This window comes from Pelophylax lessonae (genome assembly GCF_965119305.1).
Source record: "Pelophylax lessonae genome assembly, chromosome: 11".
In the NCBI taxonomy this organism is placed as follows: domain Eukaryota; kingdom Metazoa; phylum Chordata; class Amphibia; order Anura; family Ranidae; genus Pelophylax; species Pelophylax lessonae.
Window position 1 is genome coordinate 210769310 of NC_138778.1, and position 25372 is coordinate 210794681.

General features: G+C 42.9%; 1 protein-coding gene across 1 annotated transcript in view; it reads right to left on the reverse strand.

Moving 5' to 3' along the window:
* Window positions 1–466: 466 nt before the first annotated feature.
* RAD21L1 (RAD21 cohesin complex component like 1) overlaps window positions 467–25372 on the reverse strand; it is a 35638-nt gene continuing 10732 nt past the window's right edge. The window contains exons 3-12 of the mRNA XM_082272881.1: window positions 23523–23622; window positions 17092–17189; window positions 13425–13589; window positions 12180–12296; window positions 10432–10578; window positions 5474–5703; window positions 3403–3526; window positions 3075–3202; window positions 1876–1953; window positions 467–732 (exon numbers count right to left, since the gene is read on the reverse strand). Of these exons, the coding sequence (XP_082129007.1) occupies window positions 544–732; window positions 1876–1953; window positions 3075–3202; window positions 3403–3526; window positions 5474–5703; window positions 10432–10578; window positions 12180–12296; window positions 13425–13589; window positions 17092–17189; window positions 23523–23622 (1376 nt within the window). The 3' untranslated portion in view covers window positions 467–543. The remainder of the gene's footprint in view (window positions 733–1875; window positions 1954–3074; window positions 3203–3402; window positions 3527–5473; window positions 5704–10431; window positions 10579–12179; window positions 12297–13424; window positions 13590–17091; window positions 17190–23522; window positions 23623–25372) is intronic.

The window sequence follows — 25372 nt, forward strand, 5'->3', positions numbered from 1 at the left end:
CGTTCTAATAGGAGCGACACAAGTCGCTCAGACTTAGAAAAAGGGTCCGGAGCTTCTTTGGGGCGACCTGGAGCGACCTGCATTGACTTCAAAGATATGAAGTCCGTGCCGGCCGCTCCGAGGTCGCGGTGCGAGCTGCGCACCGCGACCTGTGAGCTCGCCCTAGTGTGAACGGGGTCTAAGAGTTTGAATATTTTTGGTTGCCTTGGGAAATACGTGATGCTACAATATGTGAAGAGATGATGGCAACCTTTGCCCAATACTAGGTGAACTACACTTTTGCAATACCCATCCCGTTAACTCACAATATTAAATAAAAAAAATAAAAACACTCAGAGACGAAACCATTGCTTAAGAGACACTTTAACGAATATTGATAACACAAAATGAAAACGAATATTGATAACACAAAATGAAAACGAATCTAAGGTGTTGCAGAGGAACCAACAAAATGTTAAATAATAATAATACTGACAACATATAGAACCACAAGGAAAACATGCATATTACAAAGCAAGAAGCATATAGTTACAGAAACGTAAGTCAGTGGCTGTGGAATCTGGGGCCCGGGGTGACAATGATATCACTAAATGGAGTGTTCTGTGCCATCCTGACAGCGTTCTGATTCTTTAGCACCAAGAGGCTGTAGAACTTAGCAGATGCCTGCTTCTTCTTATCGCTCTCACACATTTTATGTAAACTAAATGAGGTGATTCCAGACTGGTTCATTTTCTGTGGAAGAAACCGAAGATCAGGCAGGAAAAAAGCAAATAGGACAAACATACTGGCAAGATTGTTAGTAGTCACATATTGAAGAAATCTGCCGTCTTGGGAGTTTACCTTCATTTAGATCAGGGGTCTCCAAACCTCCTAAACAAAGGGCCAGTTTACAGTCCTGTAGACTTTAATTTTTTTTTTCATACATCAGTGGAAGTAAACAGTGTTCCATCTTATTTTTTTTCCCACAATAATTTTTATTCGTTTTTAGACGTTTCTTTTACAATACCAACAGTCGTACAAATCAAATGTCAATATAATTATAAGCCTTCTAGAAATTAATTATCCAAATACCTTCTTAAATCACTCTTATGCAAAAACAAACAGAAAGTCCAATATAAATACACTAAACACCTTCTAATTATGCCCCATTGTTGATGTCAAAGCAGCATCTCGTGTTAGTGGGATGAATAGTGCTGCAAGGGCTGGATAGAGGCAAGCAAAGGGCCTCATCTGGCCCCTAGGCCGCAGTTTGAAGACCATTTAGATCGAAGAAGCAGGTGGCACTATGTTATGTTATTATTATTATTATAAAATGCTCTGTACTTGTCTCACATTTGTGCTCCTTTGTGGTCACCCTCTCACAGAGGCTTCAGATAGAGACCATAAGTGGTCATTTTAACTCATATGTAGACAATTCTCTATGACCTTACTAAATGTTTTCCAAGTTTCAGAAAGTAGTCTGATATACCTAAACCTTGTTGGCTCAATGCAGTTTTGACCTGAATTAAATCATATCGAAGTTATGGGCTTTAATGCAGCACAAAATGACTCAAATCTACATTTTTGCATGTGGAAAACAGATGATTGTCAGCAGCAGGGGAGAGGTAACATACGCTGGCTTTCACCAACTCAGAAACTACACTTAGTTTTTTTTTAATTTACCTTTAAACCTAACGTTCATTTTTACTCTTGTGATAAAATTTGATTCTTACTTTTCTGGTACAATATTTTTATTTGGATATAAAAAATAAACCGGGTTCTTTCTTTTCTGGTACAATTCTTTTTTGGAATATAAAAAAAAAAAAACCTGATTCTTACTTTTCTGGTACAATACTTTTTTTTTGGAATATAAAAAAAGAAAAACTTGATTTTTACTTTTAAGCAGTTCAGCATCTTCTGTGTTCTTTTGGTCCATCGGTGCTCATCAGTGTCTTCAATGCTCTCAGTTGGCTCCTGGGGATATGATATTTATAAGCAAATAATGCAAATTCAATATTTTGTTTTTCAAGGAACCCAGTCTTGCTGCTCAACTAGTTAGCTGGCCCCCAAATGTGAAGTAGGCATTAGCACCCTTGACTTTATATGCTTCAGCACCCATGGGGCCCTGAATTTCAGGCTGCACTCAAATGCAAATCTTGTCACTTCCTAAGAAAAAAGGGGGAAGAGATCTGCCACATAAAAAAGTCTTGATGTATGTCTGGTTGCCTCCATCCCTAAATTTGTATTGTAAAAGGAGAAGAAATGCGGGACCTTAAATGAGTGCAGCCAGGCATATAAGTTTCCAAATGAGAATATCATGCAAAAACCCAGAGGGGACCCATAGAAAGCTGACATAATATCAATTGTACAATTTTATTAAACCATATTTATAAATCACAATTATTGCAAATAAGGATAAATACACTTATTACATATACAATAAAATCTATAAAAATAGTAGGTTACATATCACACCAATTTCTCTATAGATACATGGTCTGGAAACTTAAAACACTTGAATATATAACTGAGTAAATGTAGGCTCTACGTATTTCGTGGACCTCCCTCCACTCATCAGGAGCTTAGAGATAAATAGTGTATCTAAAAATAATAATAGATCTCGATTATACCAAAGTATTATTATAGAAAAAAGGAGAAGGGGAAAAAAAGGAATAAATTGATAATAAATGGAATGGGCACTACCTGAGATAGTGTCACGTATCCATTGTCACTTCCTAACAGAACTAGTCTATCCCCTTCAGAGGCTTTTTATTGGCTTATCATTCTGCTTAGTAGCCTTACTGGCCAATGGGGAGGTGCAACAGACTGTATTTCGGCTCCCAACACGGATAAGTGTCAAAATATGCAAGAGGCAGATGTATTTTAAAAGGTGAATAACAAAGTTTGGTTTATGAAATTGATATGTATAAACTGTAGTACAGTATTTGCTGTCATTCATTACTTTAGAAAAAGAGCATACCTTAGTAACACAGACAACCCCCTGTACTTCAACAGATGATACAGACTGAATTCAGATGTACACGCTGAATGTGAAACAAAAGAAACATCTCCTTTTTACCAAAGAATTACCTCACCTCTTGTACCAGGCTGCTCCCATGGTCAACTGTCTGGTCAATGCATGCCAATTCAGGCATTTCTAAGGGCTCTTCAGTGTAGTGGGAGCTGACATCTGTCACTGAAGCAGCCTCAGGCTGTGGTAGATCTGGAATGACTAGAAGAATAGGCAATCAATGTCTTGCAAATGAGGAACGGATATTAAGCAAGAAACATTTTCTTCCAAGAACAACAGAATCCAGCTCCAATCTGAATTTCCTTGCTGCAGGATACAGTGAAATCCTCTACCCAATCTACCCACACATTCATCACTTACACTATAAAGCAGTTTGTTCATAATATTCTTACCCTGCTCTTCTTGATCTTGCTGATATGTTTCAACTTCAGGTTGTGCTGGTGTTTCTTGTGCTTTTTTGCTAGCAGGCGACTGCTTCTTATTTGGAAAAACTGATCTATGGTTTTGTGTAAACAGCTAAACAGAATTATATTAGTATAAATGCAAAAGTCTGCAGTAAAGAGAAACATTAAATATACAATCTAAAATGTAAACAGCTAAACAGAATTATATTAGTATACATGCAAAAGTCTGCAGTAAAGAGAGACATTAAATATACAATCTAAATGGGATTTTTGACTTTCCTGTGATATATTTGTTATAAAATTTGAGTTGGACCGAGAGGCAAAAGAAAAACAATATATAGGATGCCGTCTATCATTACCATTAAAACAGCATTTGTTTTTCTTAGCCCCCGGTCACAGCAAATCTGACTTTGAATTTGTGTGACTTCACTTGAAAATCGCACTTCACTTGAAATTTTAAAGCCGCATGTCAATGCGACTTCAGGTGGGACTTGGCTGACGTATGCGATTTCATGCAAGTCACACCTCAAATCGGCAAAAGTAGTGCAGGACCTACTTTTTTAAATTGGCGCCGCAATGCAAAGTCAGTGTTGCACAGATTTGAACAGTTCCATTGGCGACAATAGGTTGCAACTTGTCATGCGATTTGGACCTGTCAAATCACACTTGTTTTACTACCTGTTGACCCCAACAGGAGAGCTGTTGATTTTCCACTTTCTGTAACAGGATAACAACACTGTTGACCCTTAAAGCTGTATTAAAGTGGTTCTAAAGGGTTTTTTTTTTTTTTAACCTTCATGCATTCTAAGTATTAAAGTGAAAAAACCTTTTGTACTAAGCTCCCAACTCCCCTCTTATACTTACCGGAGCATGAGCTCGATCCAGCACAGTGCCTGAGAGCAGCATCTCTCTTCACTCTGTCCCTCCTCACTGGACATGGATGCAGCAGCGGAAGCCACTGGTTCCTGTTGCTGTAAATCAAATGCTGTGATGAGAGAGCGGGGCTGAATGCTCAATGGACACATATAGCCTCGCTCGAGAGCGAGCCCGCACGAGTGCCCCCATAGCGAGCAGCTTGCTATGGGGCAATTGAAAGGGGGGGAGCCAGGAGCATCAGCGGGGGACCCCTAGAAGAGGAGGATTGGGGCTGTTTTGCTTTGTGCAAAACCATCAGGACACTTTTGTTTTACACAGTGAGGTGAAACATACACATGCCCTCATCAGTGTGCTGTTGCTCCATCATTGCCCAGTAATAGGAAGGGTGGTTGCTCAATTAGGCTTTATTTATTAATTGCTGACTTGGCTAGGTTGTCTATCAGAAACACCCAAAATCACAAGGCTGATTGAACAAAATTTCAAATCTTTTGCAAGTTAACATTATATTTCAGTTGTGTATCGCTGTGTGCCCAGAAATTAGCTTTCAACAGACCCTGTCGCCAGCTGTCCGAAGTGATACTAGAATATTTCTGTAAAAGAAGAATGTTTATACCTGCATGCCTGATGGGTTACATTTTCACTATCTTCATGATAGCCACTGATCTCAGCTCCTTATGGGTAAGTCGAATAATGTCCCCTCCACTGGATTATGCGGTCCCTCTCACCGACCACTACAACACTGCTGTGTCCTTTAGAAATGTAGGGGTTGACAAAATGAACCAATGTGTCCCGCGGGGGAGTGTGAGCACCCAGGGGTCATGAAGACAAGGATGATTTACCCAGGTGTAAGTATAAACCTTCTTATTACAGGGTTATGGTAGTCTCACTTTGGCCAGCGAATAGCAGAATAGCAATGTAATAAACACTGAAGATTGAGATGACTGGACCATTAGACATACTGGATAATTATTCTACTCCACTGCAAAATCAACTGGTAAGATAGACTAAATCTATAATGTTTAGTTTTATTTTTTTGAGTGAAAATATTTATAAAGCTGTACAAATGACTAAATCATATACGATTGCAGTATTGTATATTATTAAAGAAATCTAAAATGAAAAAGTTCTTTAAGAGATCTCTGAAGTCACAGTTGGGGGATTATAAAATTTACAGACTGCTTACCAATTGAAGGTCAGCACTGATTATTGGCTGAGCTGGCTCGGACAGCAGCCACGGAACCCTTCCAGTTTTCTTCCACTCCATCATGCAGCGTGTGGTGGGAGCAATATCTGAGGTGGTCAGGGTATCTGAAGTGTCTTCTAGTTGCTGACGGAAGAAGTTGCTCGAAATCTGCTTTAAATCATCCACCGTAAGCCTTCTTTTTTTTCTTGTTCTCTTTCTCTTTTCAATTTCTGAAAATAGGAATAAATCTTTAGAAACCATTCAACTAGAATGTTAGTTGTCTTATTGTAATGTCACATTTTATTAAAATAATATTTGATGTGTTTTACAGGGGCCTTAATGCATTAATTCTCTTGCTTTTCAATCCTGTTCCTTAGTAAAGCAACCTCAACAGGTTGGCATATCCCTGGTGACCATAGCCCCCTGCTTTTCTCAGTTACCAGTGTAAGTGTAAGTAAAGTAGAACTGAAGGCAAGGGTTATAACCCCTGTAAGGGAGGGTTATAACCCCTGTAAGGTTTATTTTTGCCATCCTCCTCCCATTGGGGATATTTACCTTCACTTCCTTTCCCATAGCCTTCATAGATGGTCTGGGAGGCATATCCATGGATAGACACACAGACCTGTACAAGCTAGACAATGGCACCCTGACTGCCATTAGGTATCGGAATGAAATCCTTGGACCCATTGTCAGACCCTACACTGGTGCAGCGGGTCCTGGGTTTTTCTTGGTGCATATTATATATATATATATATATTATATATATACATATACACACACACACATACATACATACATACATATATATATATATATATATATATATATATACACACATACATACATACATATACACACACATACATACACACAATAATAAAGTATGTGACATAGCTAGATTATTTGATAAGGGAATGTAGGTTTGTGAGTTTAACACCTTCTGCTTTATATGTTACATTAATTTTTAGTACCAATCACAAAATTAAAACATACAGTATTTCTCAAAAGTAAAAGACTGGATAAATAAGGTAGAAGAAATAAATAAGATGGAAGATCTGATACTAACAGCAAGGCAGTGTAGAGAGAGATATAATCAAACCTGGGAAGGAAGGAACATGTTTATTCTCTCGGAAGAGGGAAGGAATCTTATGGGATAAGAGCTTTAACCACTTAAGCCCCGGAAGATTTTACCCCCATTCCGACCAGGGGGTATTTTGCGATTCGGCACTGCGTGACTTTAACGGACAATTGCGCGGTCGTGCGACGCTGTACCTAAACGAATTTGGCGTCCTTTTTTTCCCACAAACAGAGCTTTCTTTTGGTGGTATTTGATCACCTGTGCGATTTTTTGATCACGCGCTATAAACAAAAAAAGAGCGTCAATTTTGCAAAAATAACAATATTTTTCACATTTTTTTATATGAAATTCCCCCCAAAAAAAATGTAAAAATCAAAATTTTTTAACATTTTCGGCCAATTTGTTTTATGCTACCTATGTTTGGTAAAAAAAAAAATCGCAAAAAGCGTATTTTGATTGGTTTGCGCAAAAGTTATCGCGTTTACTAACAAAGGGAAAGATTTTTGTCATTTTTGTTGTTTTTTTTTTAACGCGTAATGGCGGCGATCTGCGATTTTTTTTGCGGTACTGCGACATTGCGGCGGACAGATCGGACCCTTGACTGACATTTTTGACACTTTTGGGGTTACCAGTGACATTTCTACAGTAATCAGTGCTATACATATGCACTGTTACTGTAAAAATACACTGGTAGTGAAGGGGTTAACTTTATTTGGGAGGGAGGGGCTGTGTGTGTCCCTAGGGGCGTGCTTTCTACTGTGATTGGCTGTGGCTTCAGCTGTAAGGACACTGATCAACGGATCTACATAGTAGATCCATGTGATCAGTGTCTTTGCAGCGAGGAGAATGACAGGCAGCTTGTTTACACAAGCTGCCTGACATTCTCCCTCTCCCCCGCCGATCGCCGAGTGGCCGGCGGACATCGGGTCCGCTGGTCACACGCGCGGGGGGGTCCGTGACCACGCGGGAGCGGGAGCGCGCCTCCGGGGGCGCGCGCTCGCTCCCTAGACCCTCACAAGCAAGCAACGTAGCCCTACGTTAGTTTGCCTGTGAGGGGCTGACCGCCGACGTAGATAGTCGTGCGGCGGTCGGCAAGTGGTTAAGTGGATAGACAGTGCCATTGGGGTGGGGTTTTTTTTTTCTTCTTTTCTGTTTGTTTGTTTTGTGAGTTTATAGGAGGTAAATGGAAAATGTGGGTGAAGGTGACAGGTATTCATTATCCCCGGACTGAGAAACAGAAATGATACTATAATGTTTATCTGAGAAGAAAGGGAGAGGATATATTCTGTGTATATTGTTTGACCTGAATGTCTATATTAATACATTTTTGTGAAAAACAAGACGTGAGAATAATTTATGATACCTTAAATAAAGATGTAAAAATTGCAAAAAAAAAAACATACAGTATTTCACAAGAGTGAGTACACCCCTCACATATTTGTAAATATTTTATTATATCTTTTCATGTGACAACACTGAAGAAATGACACTTTGACACAATGTAAAGTAGTGAGTGTACAGCTTGTATAACAGTGTAAATTTGCTGTCCCCTCACAACAGCTCAACACAAAGCCATTAATGTCTAAACCGCTGGCAACAAAAGTGAGTACACCCCTAAGTGACAATGTCCAAATTGGGCCCAAATTGTCAATATTTTTTGTGGCCACCATTATTTCCCAGCACTGCCTTAACCCTCTTGGGCATGGAGTTCACCAGAGCTTCACAGGTTGCCACTGGAGACCTCTTCCACTCCTCCATGACGACATCACGAAGCTGATGGATGTTAGAGACCTTGCGCTCCTCCACCTTCCATTTGAGGATGCCCCATGAACACTTCCACCACCATGCTTGACTGTAGGCAAGACACACTTGTCTTTGTACTCCTCACCTGGTTGCCGCCACACACGTTTGACACCATCTGAACCAAATACATTTATCTTGGTCTCATCAGACCACAGGACATAGTTCCAGTAATCCATGTCCTTAGTCTGCTTGTCTTCAGCAAACTGTTTGCAGGCTTTCTTGTGCATCATCTTTAGAAGAGGCTTCCTTCTGGGATGGCAGCCATGCAGACCAATTTGATGCAGTGTGCGGTGTATGGTCTGAGCACTGACAGGCTGACCCCCCACCCCTTCAACCTCTGCAGCAATGCTGGCAGCACTCATACATCTATTTCCCAAAGACAACCTCTGGATATGACACTGAGCACGTGCACTCAACTTCTTTGGTTGACCATGGCGAGGCCTGTTCTAAATGGAACCTGTCCTGTTAAACCGCTGTATGGTCTTGACCACCGTGCTGCAGCTCAGTTTCAGGGTCTTGGCACTCTTCTTATAGCCTAGGCCATCTTTATGTACAGCAACAATTCTTATTTTTTAGATCCTCATAGTTATTTGCCATGAGGTACCATGTTGACCTTCCAGTGACCAGTATGAGAGAGTGAGAGCGATAACACCAAATTTAACACACCTGCTCATTATTCACACCTGAGACCTTGTAACACTAACGAGTCACATGACACCGGGGAGGGAAAATGGCTAATTGGGCCCAATTTGGACATTTTCACTTAGAGATGTACTCGCTTTTGTTGCCAGCAGTTTAGACATTAATGGCTGTGTGTGGAGTTATTTTGAGGGGACAGCAAATTTACACTTTTATACAAGCTGTACACTCACTACTATATATTGTAGCAAAGTGATATTTTTTCAGTGTTGTCACATGAAAAGATAGAATAAAATATTTACAGAAATGTGAGCGGTGTATTTACTTTTGTGAGATACTGTTAATGGATAATAATGAGTAGAAAAGAACCACAGTAATGGGGGTCAGTGGAGAAATGCCTTCTACATTGGTGGTCAGTGGAAAGGGCAACCCCTTTCTTTTTGGTCAGTGAGAGAGTTCTGCTCTTCTAACAAGGCTTTCCACAAGACTTTGGAGTGTGCTTGTGGGAATTTTTTCCCACTGAAACCAACAAGCATTTGTGAGGTCAGGTACTGATGTTGTGTAAGAAGACCTTGTAGGCAGGTGCAGTCTATTTTCTCCTCTGCAAGCGACGCTCATCCACAGCGGCAATGCAGATGGAGGAGGAAGTCTATGGTTCCCTCAGTCACAGAGAGAAGGCATGCGATTAAATGTTTGCATTTCATGTGATTTTGGTGGCCATCTTGGGTCAGGCAGAGCCTATCTAGGACCCTGGCTTCTGAGTCCTAAAGGGAAAGTGCAGGGACACGCCATCCTTTCTTGAAAACGTCCCCATTTGGGTATAGACTGCTCCTTGAGACAGATGCAGTCAGCTTACCTGAGACTATTAGCCTCGGTCACATTGCTGTTACATCTTGTGAGTGCTCCCAAATACGTTATATTGCTGAGTTTTTGTTACAAAATATTACTGTTTTTGCATCTGGACTCTACCGTCACCCCCGGCTGCACCTAACCACAGCCTGTCTTAAAATTGGCCTTACAATTCATCACAAAGATGTTCAGCAGAAATCAGGGCTCTGTTCAGACCACATCTGCACCAAACTCATCAATGTCTTTATGGAGTTGGTTTTGTGCACAGGGGCACAGTCATGCTATTGTCTAAACCAGTGTTTCTCAACTCCGGTCCTCAGGGCACACTAACAGGCCAGGTTTGCAAGAAAACTGAAATACATCACAGGTGATACCATTTGCTGCTCAGTGATGGCAGTTTTCTAGTTTGCATCTCCCCAAGGTAATACTTAAAATCTGGCCTGTTAGTGTGCCCTGAGGACCGGAGTTGAGAAACACTGGTCTAAACACCTGAACTTTAATTATTTGAAGGGTTGTCCATATCATTTTTGGTAATCTATGTACTATACTATTTAACATAGCCTACTTTTTAGAACCATATTTTAAGTACCTGTAATGTCCACTGGTTCCAGTACAAAGCTAACTTCAGACTGAAGTGGGCTGCTAGTTTCAGCTTCAGGACGTTCCATTGGCATTTCCAGGTCTGTGTTACTAAAATCAGCTGTTGGCATTTCTGGGTCTGTGTCACCTAAATCAGCTGTGGACAAAACAATGCACATTACCAGAAATAGACACGGGATGTCCAATCAGAGGAAGTAACCAATCAGTCACCAAAAAAGTTGTTCTAACAGACAATACAGAATATTTTTACATAGCTGGCCATTGAACAGCCATAAAAACTCCAAGAACAGGGGGGGAAATAAATACAGTATCTTCCAGTCCTAATGTGGGTCATCTAAAGGCCCGTACACACGTACCGATCGTCGGCCGAAAAGCTTCGGCCGACGACCGATCTGCCGATTGTAGGCTTAGGTTAGTATGATGTCTACGACAGCCGACAGCGCACATTCGGCCGAAAAGAATCTGTCATGCAAGCATTACAATTTTTGTATGCCGACACCAGAGCGGCCGATTGTTCGCCAGTCAGTACAGAATTCGGCCGACAGACCGCAGATTTGCAAGACTGGGCATGCTCAGAAAAGAAAAAAACACAGGGAAAGTTAACCATTACATGACATCACTTCTGCAGTCGGCTGTAGTCGGCAGACAAAATTCTTGTGCAGTCTTTTGCACTTTTCAACAGACACCGACAGCCCTGGACAAAAGACGGCCGATCTGTCGGCCGACGATCGGTACGTGTGTACGGGGCTTAAGCACCATTACCAACGGCTTAATTGTTCAGTAATAACTATGGTCAATGCGCAATTTTTTTACTTTTCTATGTAGAACAGGGTCAAATCTTTTGACTGAGATATTTTCAGAAATCTAGCAGCCACCATGTGCTTCACTGTGAATGATATACGTAAAAGGTTCAAAACCAGAAGTTGCTAGAACTAAATAATCTACAACCATGGTTAAAAATACTGCATGGCTGCAGCACATGGTTTAGCAAGTTTCACAGAATCTATTGAATTGTTGATATGTATTGATCATATAGACCCACTCGCTCTGCTAATGACTGACCTTCCACAGCCTAAAAGGTTATTAGTGAGAAGGCCTGTGATTACTGGCAAGGTCATCCAATGTTACTTGAATTGATTTGCATCAAAGGTTTTTGTTTGGATTTGCATCAAAGCCTAAGGCCTTTAACTGTGGCCGTCTCCCAAAATTCAGGCATGCTACTTATTCATATAGCAGATCAGCACTAGCTTTATTCTAGTACTATACACAACAGGTATTTACATAGTATAAAGCGATGTACAATACCCAAGAGAAACACAACCATACACAATAAAAAACACTTGCTGTACACAGTGTTGCGTCTAGCTACACTTGAACCCATATGGCGCTGGCCCCATGCAAATATGCGGCCTCTCGTCGGGTTGGCCTTGGCGCCGAGCAGCCGCATATTTGCATGAATTGGTGGAATACAGCTGTGCCGCTGTTACTAGCGACTAACAGAAGGCTCACAATCGTTCCTTGCGATCGGGAGCATTCCAACCATGTAACCACCGTGACAGTTGATCATGATCATAATGCCGCCCTGCCTCCCGGCATCCTAAACCCTGTAAAAGGGCTGGGAGGCACTGGCTCCAAGGGGTTAAAACAGCCAATAAATAAGAGGCTTCAAGGGCAAGATTTACATTTGATACATTTGAAATTGGATAACCTCTTTAACAAACAGTAGAATATACATACGTGCAGAAAAATCACTCTCAAACTGCTGCTCTTGGTCAGGCGAGCTGGGTGGCATAGTCACCTCTTTACTCACATTTATATATAGGTCATTGTATTCTGAAAACAAATGACTTTCAGCTAAGGAATAGAAAACGAACACTAATGAGTCACATACAAACAATAGCCATGGTTTCATTTTTTTTGTTAAAGAACAATTCCTTTTAGCAGATGAAACTACAGAAAGATCTAACATACAATAGTTCATAGGTTCATAGTTTTTCATGTTTGTGTTGCTGTAGAGCTGCCATACATTTCAGTATTGCAATGTGTGTTGTTGCTGTGTGTTTTCTACACCAGTATTCTGAGGCCTTAGTATTGCTTCATACATGACTAGGGTAATAAAGATTTCTTGTCTCCTACATGCTGGACTATCACTCTACCCATTTTACCCCCCTCATTAACCTAATAAGACAACAACTTGGAGTTTTATGGCCAAAGCAGACCTTTATCAACAAAATTGTTTAAGGAACGTCAACAATAACATAGAATGAATGGAGTCCCTAAGGTTCTAATAGGCCTCAATTAGGCTAGTACCTGTGTCACTTAACAGTAGGCCTCCAGCAGCACAACTACTGACAACAACCAAGCAAAGGTGCACAATAACAAATACTGGGGTCCTTACACTGCACATTTTGTGCCCCCTATTGACCTGTAAGTACCTTGTACCCTGCCAGCTGCCATGACCCAACCACACTAAGTCCCAAAATGACCACACAAATGACAATTGAATCACCAATAAGAGAATAAGAAAGGGGAGGGAGGGCGGGAAGTTTCCACCGAGTCAGGTCCCTATTGACTGAGGACCTCCAGAGACCCTCCTGCTGGCCACCCCCTTGAGACAACTTCTGCTCCAAACTTGATGGTCAGCCTGTTAAATCCCCCAACACTTTTCTTTAAAAACTACCAACCCCCTTCCTGGACCCAAACCCCTTTAACCCCTGTAATGCCGGCCCTCTATCTAAACTTTTTCTTTTGTACTCCGGGCCTAACTTTTCAGGTATTTATGGATCTTCCAGGCGTTCCTAAGTGATGCCACATTGAACAGTGTAATAAATCCATATAACAGGCCTTCCAAGTGTCAGGAGATTGGCTGGAGCAATGTCTGAGTCATCTTTTGATTCTAATTATACAGGAAAGTGATGTGCTGTATATTATACATATATCAATGAAACCACACAGCTAGGCCCATTCAAGGATCTAACATACCGAAAAAACTGGCAGCTGTGTCTTCATCTCCAAAGAATTCTTGGTTAAAAAATCCTTTGCCATCATCATTTACACTCACAACACTGCTCTCTGGAACAACGCTGTTGGTGCTTACTTCAAAACTACTATCCATAGTAATGTCCTGTCTCAGGGGATCTACATTTCCTGTTGAATAGAAAGTATAGAATGACATATGGAAAAAAAACATCTGGAATTATATACTGTGGCCAAATTCTCACTGTAATGAGAAGCAAACTGATATAACAAATTATGGATCATATTTAGAGCCCATCAACAACTATGCATTGCAATAGCGTGTGGTAAAAGAGGAGCACGACTGGCATTCTTTAGGGAGAATCAGGGGTGTATTAGACCCCTGATGTCTACCCTGCACTGAGGCCAAGCAGATCAGGTATAAAGTCCCCAATCCACTCCTCAACTGACCACAGCCTGCTACCTCACTAAACAGGTTAAACAAAAATGGCAACTGCCTCAATTTATAGCTAGCTTTTAAAGTAAAGTGCACATGGAATGACTTTGCATAAAGCAAACAAAACAAAATGTATTTTTCAGCACACTTACAAGCTAGTCAGCTAAAAAAAAAAGTCTATGCCTGCCTCCATGTTGGAGCCTTTATAGCAAAGGATAAATACTGAGAAATATTTTTTTGTTTTGTTTTCTCCATGCAAAACCTTTTGATGTGCACCCTGCTCTAAAACCTAGTTATAAATTGGGGCAGACGCCATTTTTGTGTGTCTTGCTCAAACTGGAGCAGGGAGACATTGGATGCCTTCAGCTGCCATTGTGCTCTGTTGGGCTTCTGTGTGTCCCTGCACCTTTAGGGGGGAATGAGCTGCCCTCAGACATATAGAAACCAATGCTGGTATATGGCGCTACCTGCTCAAGGGAAGTGGAGATATGGTGCCAAATTGTGCAGTGTATGTGAAAGTGTGGACTAGATTTAATAATCCAACATGATCCAAAAAATCCAAAATGATAAAATCAATCGATAAACATAAGACATACAGACATACAAACATAAGCCCTCAGACATACCTGTTCTTAATTTACGTGCCTTGACTAGGCACATCTGGCAACTTGGGATCGCAGGCACTGCAATGGTGGCAAAATGCACCACGTGTGTTTGGGTGCCATACATTTTTATTGACACCTCAAAACTGGTGCGGTTTTGCAACGATAAATTGTGCGGCAATCGTGGGAAACTGCATTGTGTGAAGCTTGTTACCCAAAAGAATGGCACCCAAATATGCATGGTGCATTTTGCCACTATTGCAGTGTGATTTGGAATTGTGGGCAGAATCACTGTGATTTTGCCTGCAATCCCAAATCACCAGATGTGGACGTGGCTTGAAGCTTTTACTTATATTTTCAAACTTTGCATATCAAAAAAACGTTTTTTTAACTGAATTTTAACTAAATTTTCTTGCTGGCTAGCTGGTAAGTGTGCCAGGAAATACATTTTATTTTGTTTGTTTTTTTCATTGCACAGGTTTCCTTATCGTCCTCCGCTCTTCATTTTGACACAACTTTTCTGGTCCCAGTTTTTTAGGAGCCTGGCAACAGTGAAAAAAGGTTGCATGATCTCCTTGGCAGTCACAGTGTTAAAGTGAAACTCCAGGCAGTTGTAAAAAAAGAATAAAAAACACACTAAGGGCTCTTTCACACGGAGCGGACCGCATTGCTATCTGCTCCGGCACTTTTTTTTTTTCACGGAGCGGATGACACTTGTGTCATCCGCTCCGTATGTCCGCATATCATCCCATCCGTTTGCAGATGATATACGGACATAATGTATGTCTATGGGCATTGCGGATTTTGCTTCCTTTCTGTTTTTTTAAAACGGAACAAAAACAGAGTTCTGTTCCGTTCCAAAAAACGAAACAGAACTGAAAGGATGAAAATCGGATGTCAGCGAATAGTAATCCGCTGACATCCGCAATGCCATTGACATACATTATATCCGTATATCATCCGCAAAAAAATAGGATGATATACGGACATGCGGAACGCCCATACACCAAGTACACCAAGACCATACAATTGTGTATGCCTAATATAATGAATTTTTAAATACAACCACGTTCCTTAGAATTTGATTTTGTTTCAGCCTTTTGTAGTTTCCTGCACAACAGAATTCAGACAGAAAGAGGGTGGGGCAGTACTAGGAACCAATTAGGTGTCTGCGTGCAAATATACTTATTTAACCGCTATGCAGAGTACACCATGCGAAATGCCAGGATCGATGAATCACAAGCCGGAATTAAGATTGCAGGGAGAAATATTAACAACCTGAAATATGCAGACGATACCACACTAATGGCAGAAAGTGAAGAACTAAAGAGTCTCTTAATGAAGGTGAAAAAGGAGTGTGCAAAAGATGTCCTGAAATTGAACATTAAGAAGAAACTAAGATCATGGCAACCGGTCCCATCACTTTTTAGCAAATAGAAGGAGGAGAAGGAGAAGAAATGGAACCAGTGACCGATTTCATCTTTCTAGACTCCAAAATCACAGCAGACGGTGACTGTAGCCTAGATATTAGGAGACGCTTCTTGGGAGAAAAGCAATAGCAAACCTAGACAACTTTCTAAAAAGCAGAGACATCACCCTACTGACAAAGTGCCGTATAGTCAAAGCTATAGTATTCCCAGTAATAACCTATGGCTGTGAAAGTTGGACCATAAAGAAGGCTGAATGTCGAAGAATCTATGCTTTTGAACTATGGTGTTGGAGAAGACCCTTGAAAGTCCCTTGGACAGCAAGAAGATTAAACCAGTCAATCCTGAAGAAAATCAACCCTGATAGATAGCATCATCTAAACAATGAACATGAAGTTAAGTAAGCTCAGGGGGGCAGTGGAGGGCAGAAAAGCCTGGCAAGCTATGGTTCATGAGATCACGAAGAGTTGTACACGACTAAACGACTGAACAACAACAATAGGAGAAGAGAGCAATCTGCCGCTGTTTCACTGTCCAATCACAGGCTGATGGCAGAAAAGTGACTAGGCCATATTGCATAACTGCAGCATAGAAAAGTCAGGTCACCAAGCTGGCTGTGTGATAGGGCTCTGTAAATATCCGTACTGAATAGACAGAAATACCAAGCCTTTGGAAGGTAAACCATCAAATATGTACCTATGGATGCATGTATGGCTTTACATGCTTGCCTGAAATTCAGCTTTCAATACAACTTCTTGATAGTCTAAGTCAGGGATCTCCAAACTACGGCCCTCCAGCTGTTGCCGAACTACACGTCCCATGAGGCATTGTAAAATGCTGACATTCACAGACATGACTAGGCATGATAGGAATTGTAGTTCCTGAAGAATTGGAAGGCCATAATTTGGAGACCCCTGATCTAAGTAGATTTCCCTACATCATACTGGTACACAAAGCTTACTACCCCCAGCCATCTAGCTCATGTTGGTTCATATACCTTTATATTCATTTAAAAAAAAAAAAAAAAAAAAAAACGTACTGTTATATATACAGATTAGTAACTCATTGGGTCATTTTGTCTATTACTGAAGCAGCACTGCCTTTCAATTTTTCCCAATCATTTTTCTAATACTGCCTGCGTGTATTCATCTAATGCAGGGGTTACCAAACAGACATGTATGTTATTTAGAACATAATAGACTCCATACCAAAACGTTGAATATTTTGATTGCTAATATCCTCCTTCATCGTGATGTCCTCTGCTCGGCTTTGGTTCAATGTGAAATGATCAACAACATCAATGGTACTGCAAGGTACACAAAACACAAATACATACAGAACTGAAATCATAAACAACCCAGGCTACTATCTGAGGGAAATATCATACTCAATGGTCACTGGCTATGTTATTAAACAATTTGTTGTCACATGTGGAAAGAAGCTGATAAAATTTAACATTACCGCTAGATTTTTTTTCTCCATTTGTAATGGAAAACATGGTTTTCAATCTATACACTATGCCAGCAGAAAGGCGTTTAGCGAGCACCCGGTATGCATGAACCCTTCGATTTCTAGGTTGCTATTGTATAGCTTAGAGGCCATTGCGGAGAGATCGCTTATACATACAACATACAGCTGTAATAACTTAATATTAATTTTTTTTTTTTGCTGCTATGTTGAGATTTTTAATGCAAAATACTTATCTTAAACTGAAATGTTTGGTGTACCGACTAATATCTGTACCAATATGTGAATGTACTTGCTGATATTTATGCAACAAACCTTTCAAAGCTTGTTGAAATAATCGTCATATCAGGATTGTGCTGGCTGTTTTTTTTAACACCTTCTAAAAATACAGTACAGAACAAAGATTCTTTAACCACTATGTGTATATTGTAACACAAAGCTCCAAACTTCAAGAAAAGAAGAAAAAAAAAAAAGGACCTTACACCTGAGAAAACAGCATTGCCCCCATCACGTGTTGCATGATAGATATATTCATGTTAAAGAATCTTCTTTGTTTTATTACATACTTGACTTACTGCTCTCTTACCATTTGAACTCACACCTTTTTGATTATAAATATGTTAAATTATGCGGTTTATAATTACTAATAATATTCTGTATAATTATGGTTTTTAATGGTGCTTTGTGTCATATGTGTGAGATACAAGAAAAGTCAAAGAGGTCCTGAGGAAGCGGTATTCCCACGAAATGCATCAAGCTTACCTTTTATGTGTCTGGGACACCTCCAATGTCGTACTGTAGGAAGGGTCTCTAGGCTAGTGATCGACCGATATCGGTTTTTCGTTGCCGATACCGATATTTTGGCGATCGCATATCGGTATGGGCCGATATTTTCACACATTTAAATTTTTAAAAAATAAACACAAATTCGACACAAATCTGTTACTGAACATGTTAGTCTTTATTTAATAACACTTTTAACATTAAGGGCTCGTTCTTCACACATTAACTGCATGAAAACAAAGGAAAAGTGCAATTGCAGGGACATCAGTTTCACATCATCTGATTGTGCATTAATGCATAATAAACTACTGCAGTAATGCACTCACTCACTGCAATAATTTTAAATCACTACTGCAGTGCAGTCAATGCAAAAGTGCTAGAAAAAAAGCTAGACAACAACTACACACACAGTGGATTAGACTGGAGTGACTCAGTGGACTATCTCTGCAGTAGGGTACTCACTGCAACTACTGCAGTCAGTGCAAAACTGCTAGAAAAAAAAGCTAGGCAACAGCTAGACAGTGGATTGGACTGGAGTCAGTGTGGACTACCTCTGCAGTAGGGCACTCACTGCAACTACAACAGTCAGTGCAAAACTGCAAGAAAAAAAGCTAGGCAACAGCTAGACAGTGGATTGGAGACAGTGGACTACCTCTGCAGTAGGGCACTCACTGCAACTACTGCAGTCAGTGCAAAACTGCTAGAAAAAGGCTAGACAAAAGCTAGACAGTGGATTGGAGTGGACACTACTCTTTTCAATACTCCCAGGCAAGTAGAATAAGATTATACTTCAGAAAGCAAAACATTTCAGCATCTCCATGGTCACCTGTTAAAGGTCTTCTGTTTTGTTCATATAATACTGCCACTTCATAAACATGCTCAGGAGGAGAGGAAGACAGAGGAGCAGAGAGAGAGAGGTATCTTCTAGCATGGGAAGAAAGTCTTTAGTAGCGTGCCTTATTTTCTTTCCACCACTGAAGAGGATGACTTCTTCTGTCAATTACTAGTTCCTTCAAATAAAGATGAAGTTCATCATCCAGGCTCATTATTCCAGATTCAGAAGAAATTGAATCCTCCACGAGGCCCCAATAAAAACACTGAAAATGTCCTGATCAATTCAACCACGATGAAGAAGATTCTCTTATGTTAACGTTGACGTATTTTTTTTTCTCAGAACATATATCAATCAAAGCTCTTTGGCTTGACAGACCATCATTTGAAAAATGGAGGGTGTCGTGTGACATGACACTGAGGTCTGACATATCAGCAAGCCTCATTCCTTTCCGCATGTTTGCTCCACTGTCTCGAAGTAGCACAAGCATCACTCGGTCTTTATTGATTCCCCAGTCTTCAAGCATGCCTAGAAACATTTCTCTTCTGTACTCCCCAGTGTGGGATCCTTGCATCACTTTTGAATTCAACACCAATTGCCTTTTTGTCCATCTGCTGTCAATGAAGTGGCATGTAAGAATCATTAGTGACTCTGACTCTGTTTGTCCTGACCAGGTCATTCGTGAATGAGAGTGCGTTGCCAGCATTCTCTGGTTGCAGCATAGCCTTTACTTTATCAAAGACCTTTTGGGGAAGCTTTCCAAGCATTTCCGTTCGATAATACTTCACTCTTCAGTGTGTAGCTTGGCTCAAGTATGGACATCAACCGCTTAAATCCTGAGTCAGACAAAATTGTAAAATGGCTGGTTGTCAGTGACCATCATCTCTGGGATTACTCTGTCCAGCAGTTGGGATCTTCCATCTGAATCTAGACAGTGACACCTGTTTTTTTTTTCAGAAACATATCGGTTATTGTTGCCTGGGATAGTGGAGGAGGTATGATATTCATTTTGTTTTTTTCTGTGCTGCATGATATAACTCAATATGATGAACTCTTAGATGGGCCCAAAGATTTGACATATTTTTGTTTTTTGCAGTTACTAATCCCATGCTTATGTTGTTTGTACATACGTCGCACACTGCTGCTTTTCTTGGAGAAGGTTGAGATGAGAAATAGTCCCAGACCACACTTTTACTTTTTCTCTCCTCATCCATCTCCATTTCAATTTGAAAAGACACAAAAAAAAAAGATTACAAAAATGGCTTGCTGAAGTTGCTGGTGCCTGTTCGTGGGTTGGTGGCTGACACCTGGCAGTGTGGATGGCTTGCTGGCACCCTGTTGTGGGTTAGTGACTGACGCCTGGCAGTGGGGGTTCCTTGCTGGCACCCGGTTGTGGGTTGGTGGCTGATGCCTGGCAGTGTGGGTTGCTTGCTGGCACCCTGTTATTGGTTGGTGGCTGACGCCTGGCAGTGTGGGTTGCTTGCTGGCACCCTGTTGTGGGTTGGTGGCTCACGCCAGGCAGTGTGGGTTGCTTGCTGGCACCTTGTTGTGGGTTGGTGGCTTACGCCTGGCAGTGTGGGTGGCTTGCTTGCTGGCACCCTGTTGTGGGGTGGCTGGCTGCTGTCACCCTGTTGTGGGTCGGTGGCTGACGCCTAGCAGTGTGGGTGGCTTGCTGAGTTGCTGGCACCCTTGTGGGTTGGTGGTTGACGCCTGGCAGTTTGGGTGGCTGGCTGGCTGGCACCCTGTTGTGGGTGGCTGGCTTGCTTGAACACTATTGTGAGTGGCTGGCTTGCAGGAACACTGGAGTGGGTGGCTGGCTTGGTGTCACCCTGTGGTGGGTGGCTTGCTTGCTGGAACACTGTGGTGGGTGGCTGGCTTGCTGGAACACTGTGGTGGGTGGCTGGCTTGCTGGAACACTGTGGTGGGTGGCTGGCTTGCTGTAATACTGTGGTGGGTGGCTGGCTTGGTGTCACCCTGTTGTGGGTGGCTGGCTTGCAGAAACACTGGAGTAGGTGGCTGGCTTGGTGTCACCCTGTTGTGGGTGGCTGGCTTGCAGGATCACTGTGGTGGGTGGCTGGCTTGGTGTCACCCTGTTGTGGGTGGCTGGCTTGCTGGAACACTGTGGTGGGTGGCTGGCTTGCTGGAACACTGTGGTGGGTGGCTGGCTTGCTGGAACAATGGAGTGGGTGGCTGGCTTGCTGGAACAATGGAGTGGGTGGCTGGCTTGCTGGAACACTGTGGTGGGTGGCTGGCTTGGTGTCATCTGGGTGGCTGGTTTGCTCGCTGGAACCCTGTTGTGGAGTGGGTGGTTGGATGCTGGCCTGGCACCCTGTTCTGTTGTGGGTCGGATGGCTGGCGGCTGGCACCCTGTGGTGGGTGGCTAAGGCCAGGGCCTGTGGGTGGATGGCTGGTTCTGTGAGCACCGTGACCGGACTGCAACTGGCTGCGCTGTCCGAGGCGTGGGAGGCGATCTTAAGGCAGAGAATGTGTGCAGTGCGCGGTGAAATGACGTCGCGTATGGGGCGCTCGGGCGTGGGAGGCGGTGTAGAAGACAGAACGTGTGCGCGCAACATGCGCAATGAAAATATCGGCAATATCGGTAAATCCAAAGTCTCCAAAAGCTTGTACTTTCTGTTTGGGCAGGGAGAGCTTGTGCCCCCTTGGGGACATGATATGTGGAAAATTCGTTGCCAAACGCAGGTCCCGCACCGCCCTCGCCAGAGTCCCTACCGCACTTATCGCCTGATTCAAAAAAGACCCGTTTGCATCGTTGAAGGGATGCTTTCGCTCTATACATCAACAGGTCTGAGATGTTTTTACGTTTAATACCCAATTCCCTTTTCAATCTAGCCCCGTGCTTGATCAGGACCCCCCTAATGACAGGCTTGGGGGGGCGAGGGCCCAGTCCAGCAGCAGTAGCGTCCATCACTCGCAGGTGCTTGGGCAGAGCAGGAAGACAGCCAGCAGTATGTCCGGTAGATGGGCAGGGTTGCATGGGCTCCGGGCATGTAGCGAAGAGGGAGAAAATAAAAAAGGTACCTCAACAGTAGCATCCGGCAAGGGTGGATTCAGGGGAGGTGTGCGGGCCTAGCACAGGGGGGAGAAAGGGATCAGCCAAGTCCAGAAGCATCGTGCTCAGATCTCCCGTGCCACCACCGGTCCCGGGGTGTGTGATCTCCTATGGGTCCTGCCGCGCCTCTGGGGTAGACCTCAGTAAGGCCGCGGACGAGCCATGCCAGCCCCCAGGTCCGGATGGGCGGCAAGCCAGTCCGGTACAGAGATGGGTTCCTCTTCCAGGAAAGTAAAAAAGGCAGGCAGGTCTTGCGGCGACCGCAGAGTAAATCCCTGACGGTCCCTCCGGAAGGCGGCCGAGAAGGGGTACCCCCACTTGTAGGTGCACCCCTTCTGGCGGGGGCCAGGTTGAGGAGCGGCCGGAGCAGGGCCCTCCGCATGAGGGTTGCCTTGGAGACATCTGGTAGAACCTTCACAGCAGCTCCCATGTAGTCCACTGCTCCGACCTCCCAGGCCTTACGCAGAATCCGCTCTTTCAGCCTGTAGTGGTGCTGACGGCATATCACGTCCCTAGGCCTGGCAGGGTCCAAGGACTTGGGGCCTAAGGCCCTATGGATGCGATCAAACTCTGGTTTGTCTGGAATGTCTAAGTTTGGCAGTAGATGAAAGATCGCTGATGCGGCCTCCGCTAAGTCCTCCGCCTCAGCAGCCTCCGGGAGTTATTACGGCGGCTCCTGTCCTCAATTTGTAATTGTATGGCCAGGGTAACCTCCGATTGGGATACTTGTGCTGTCTCTAAAGACCTCACCCGGCTTCTCCCGCGGACAGGCAGGTAGATACCGCCTGTACTTCTTCCCGCAGGGCCTGCCAGTCCCTTCTAGGAGTCTCCTCAATCCTGTCAGCCAACAATTCAATGTCCGCTTTGGTGGGTAGTGCCAGGAGAGGAGAGCGGATCTCTGTGTCTGCCCTGATTGTCAGAGGATGAAAGGGAGCCAAGCGACCATCAGGCTGAAGGTCTGCAGGAACATCTGACAGAGCTTCCGAGCAGGTAGACGAAGCAGGGGAGCCAGGGTGGTCAGTAGAGATCATGGTCCCCTGCAGCGCTCCACGTGGCGCGGCCATCTTGGTAGTGAGAGGTTGAGTCCCCGGGTTTAGAAAGAAACGGAGGATTTCCCCCGCTGGTTTAAAGGAGTGGGTAGAGGCAGTCGAGCCCTTCGTTTTCCTCTTTTTAGAAAAGTCGGTCAATAGAAGATGGGGATATAGGGAGGCGGGCAGGAGCTCTCCCAAGATGCGTCTTCACCCGCTCATGTCCAAGCCACACCCCCCAAAATTTTTTTTTTAATTAAATCCAATTATGTGATAGAAAAATGCTGGGTTTTTTCCTTGCATGTGTTTGGGTATTCTCTGCAAAGTAAAGCTTTACCTTATTTCCTAAGCTCTTCCTAAGACGCAGAGTGCACAATCTATATGCCTTTAATAAATCCACCCCTACGAGTAGGTCTGTGACAGTGAAAAAAGAAAGAAAGAAAAACTTCTGAAACTTACTTTAAATCAGGCAGCTGATCATCAAAATCATAAAACGCTTCATGAAAAGTGATGGCATCATACTTTGCTTCCTGATTGCCATCGGAGAGATCTAAAATTTCTAGAAACAAAGCAGACATAGATTAGACACAACACGATACCAGCCAAATGCACCTTTATCAATATTACTTTTTTTTGTTTGTTTTGTTCTTCATTTAGTACACAGTAGAACTGCAACGTTTCGAACCGCATCTGATTTGCATACCATGCAAAACAGACCGGCTTTCAATGGAGCAGGTTCATATATATGCGGGGCGGTTGCAATGCAAATTTTAAAAGGGCCCTGTGCGTTTTTCAGTCCGGTTCAGGTGCGATTTCGGAGTCTAATTTGCACATGAACTGTTGAATTTAAACCCCACCGGACTGCATCAAAACCTTAAACCTTACGAGGAGTTGCTTAGACCAGAATGACAATTGGCGACACATCTTTTTATGATGACCAAATTGACCATAGCGAGGACTGGAAATCCCTAATTCTTAGTTTTGAAGCAGTAAAACACCATATGAATGAAATTATGGTCAACGAGAAATTGGCAGCCATTTTGTTAGGCACCCAAGATAATGAGTTTGGCAGCCTTGGATTTCTTCCACACATCCAACTTGTTTTACCAAATTTCTTTTAGCAATTTGAGATATCTTGGTACATCAACCCGAGACCTTTTTTTTCTCACCTTCGTGGCTTTCTCTTTCTGGTCTCGTCTTTTTTACTTCCTACCCTTTTTTTTTCCTCCTTCTCCTCCTAAGTTTAGAGGCCAATCTTTGGACATGACGGTTACAGGGTGATCTATTCTTTAAAGCTGAATTGCCAACTACCTCTATTGGTACCTTATTATGATCTCACAGTCAATTTATTGGTAGGTGGACTGTTGTTTTTGTTTTCTGAGACCTTGGGTAGAGATGGGCTCAGGCGTGTTCGGGATCTTAGTCCCAACTCACCTGCCCGATCCCACTAGGAAGCTGACACTGCTAATCACAGGCAGGGAGACATGGTCCGCAGCTGCACAGCCTGGGAAATGTCCCACTGCCTGTAATTAGCGGTGTGCAACTTCCTGGTGGGATCAGGCAGGTGGATTGGGACTAGGATTCCGAACATGCCTGAGCCCATGTCTAATCTTTAGGTCCTCTGAGACTGTTTGCTATCCCTATTGCATTATTAACATTGATTATGTTGCGAGAGCAATTCTCTAACTTTAGATTGTAAGCTCAAAAAGGAGCAGGGTTCTCTGATTCCTACTGTAATAAATTGCATTGGTATTGTACGATCTACCCTCATGTTGTAAAGGGCGCTATATAAATACTGTATAATAATATTTTGTATGTTGTGTAATATTTGACAGTTGGCTCTGTTTATGGCATGTGGGGGTCAGCTTCAAGTGGAGAGTTCTCAGAGAGGTAATCCAAGCCCCATGTAAGGTTAAAGGGCTACCTGCTTGTGTTCATTGGTCAGCATGTACAGTAAATCAAAGGATTTTCGCGCAGGGGTAGGAAACAGTCCAAGAACAAACAAATAAAGCCTCCTGGCTAGTAAATTACCTCACTGGGTCTTCTCCAGTCCTGCAGACATGTTCCCTCACAGCCTGCTTGCCTCCTTTCTCAGCACCCACACAGGTTAACCCAGGTAAGATAAATTATACCCCAGATGGGGAGCAAGGTGTAGCCGGTGCTTAACCCCTTGTGCCCTGCTACAGACCTCTCACTGCCACCCACTTACCTTATGAATCTCAAAATTCTTAGTGGCAGATACACCCCATTGACAACTGACAAGGGCTGTCTGTCACAGGCAATAAAGCTTTTGTAAATGGAGGAGGTTG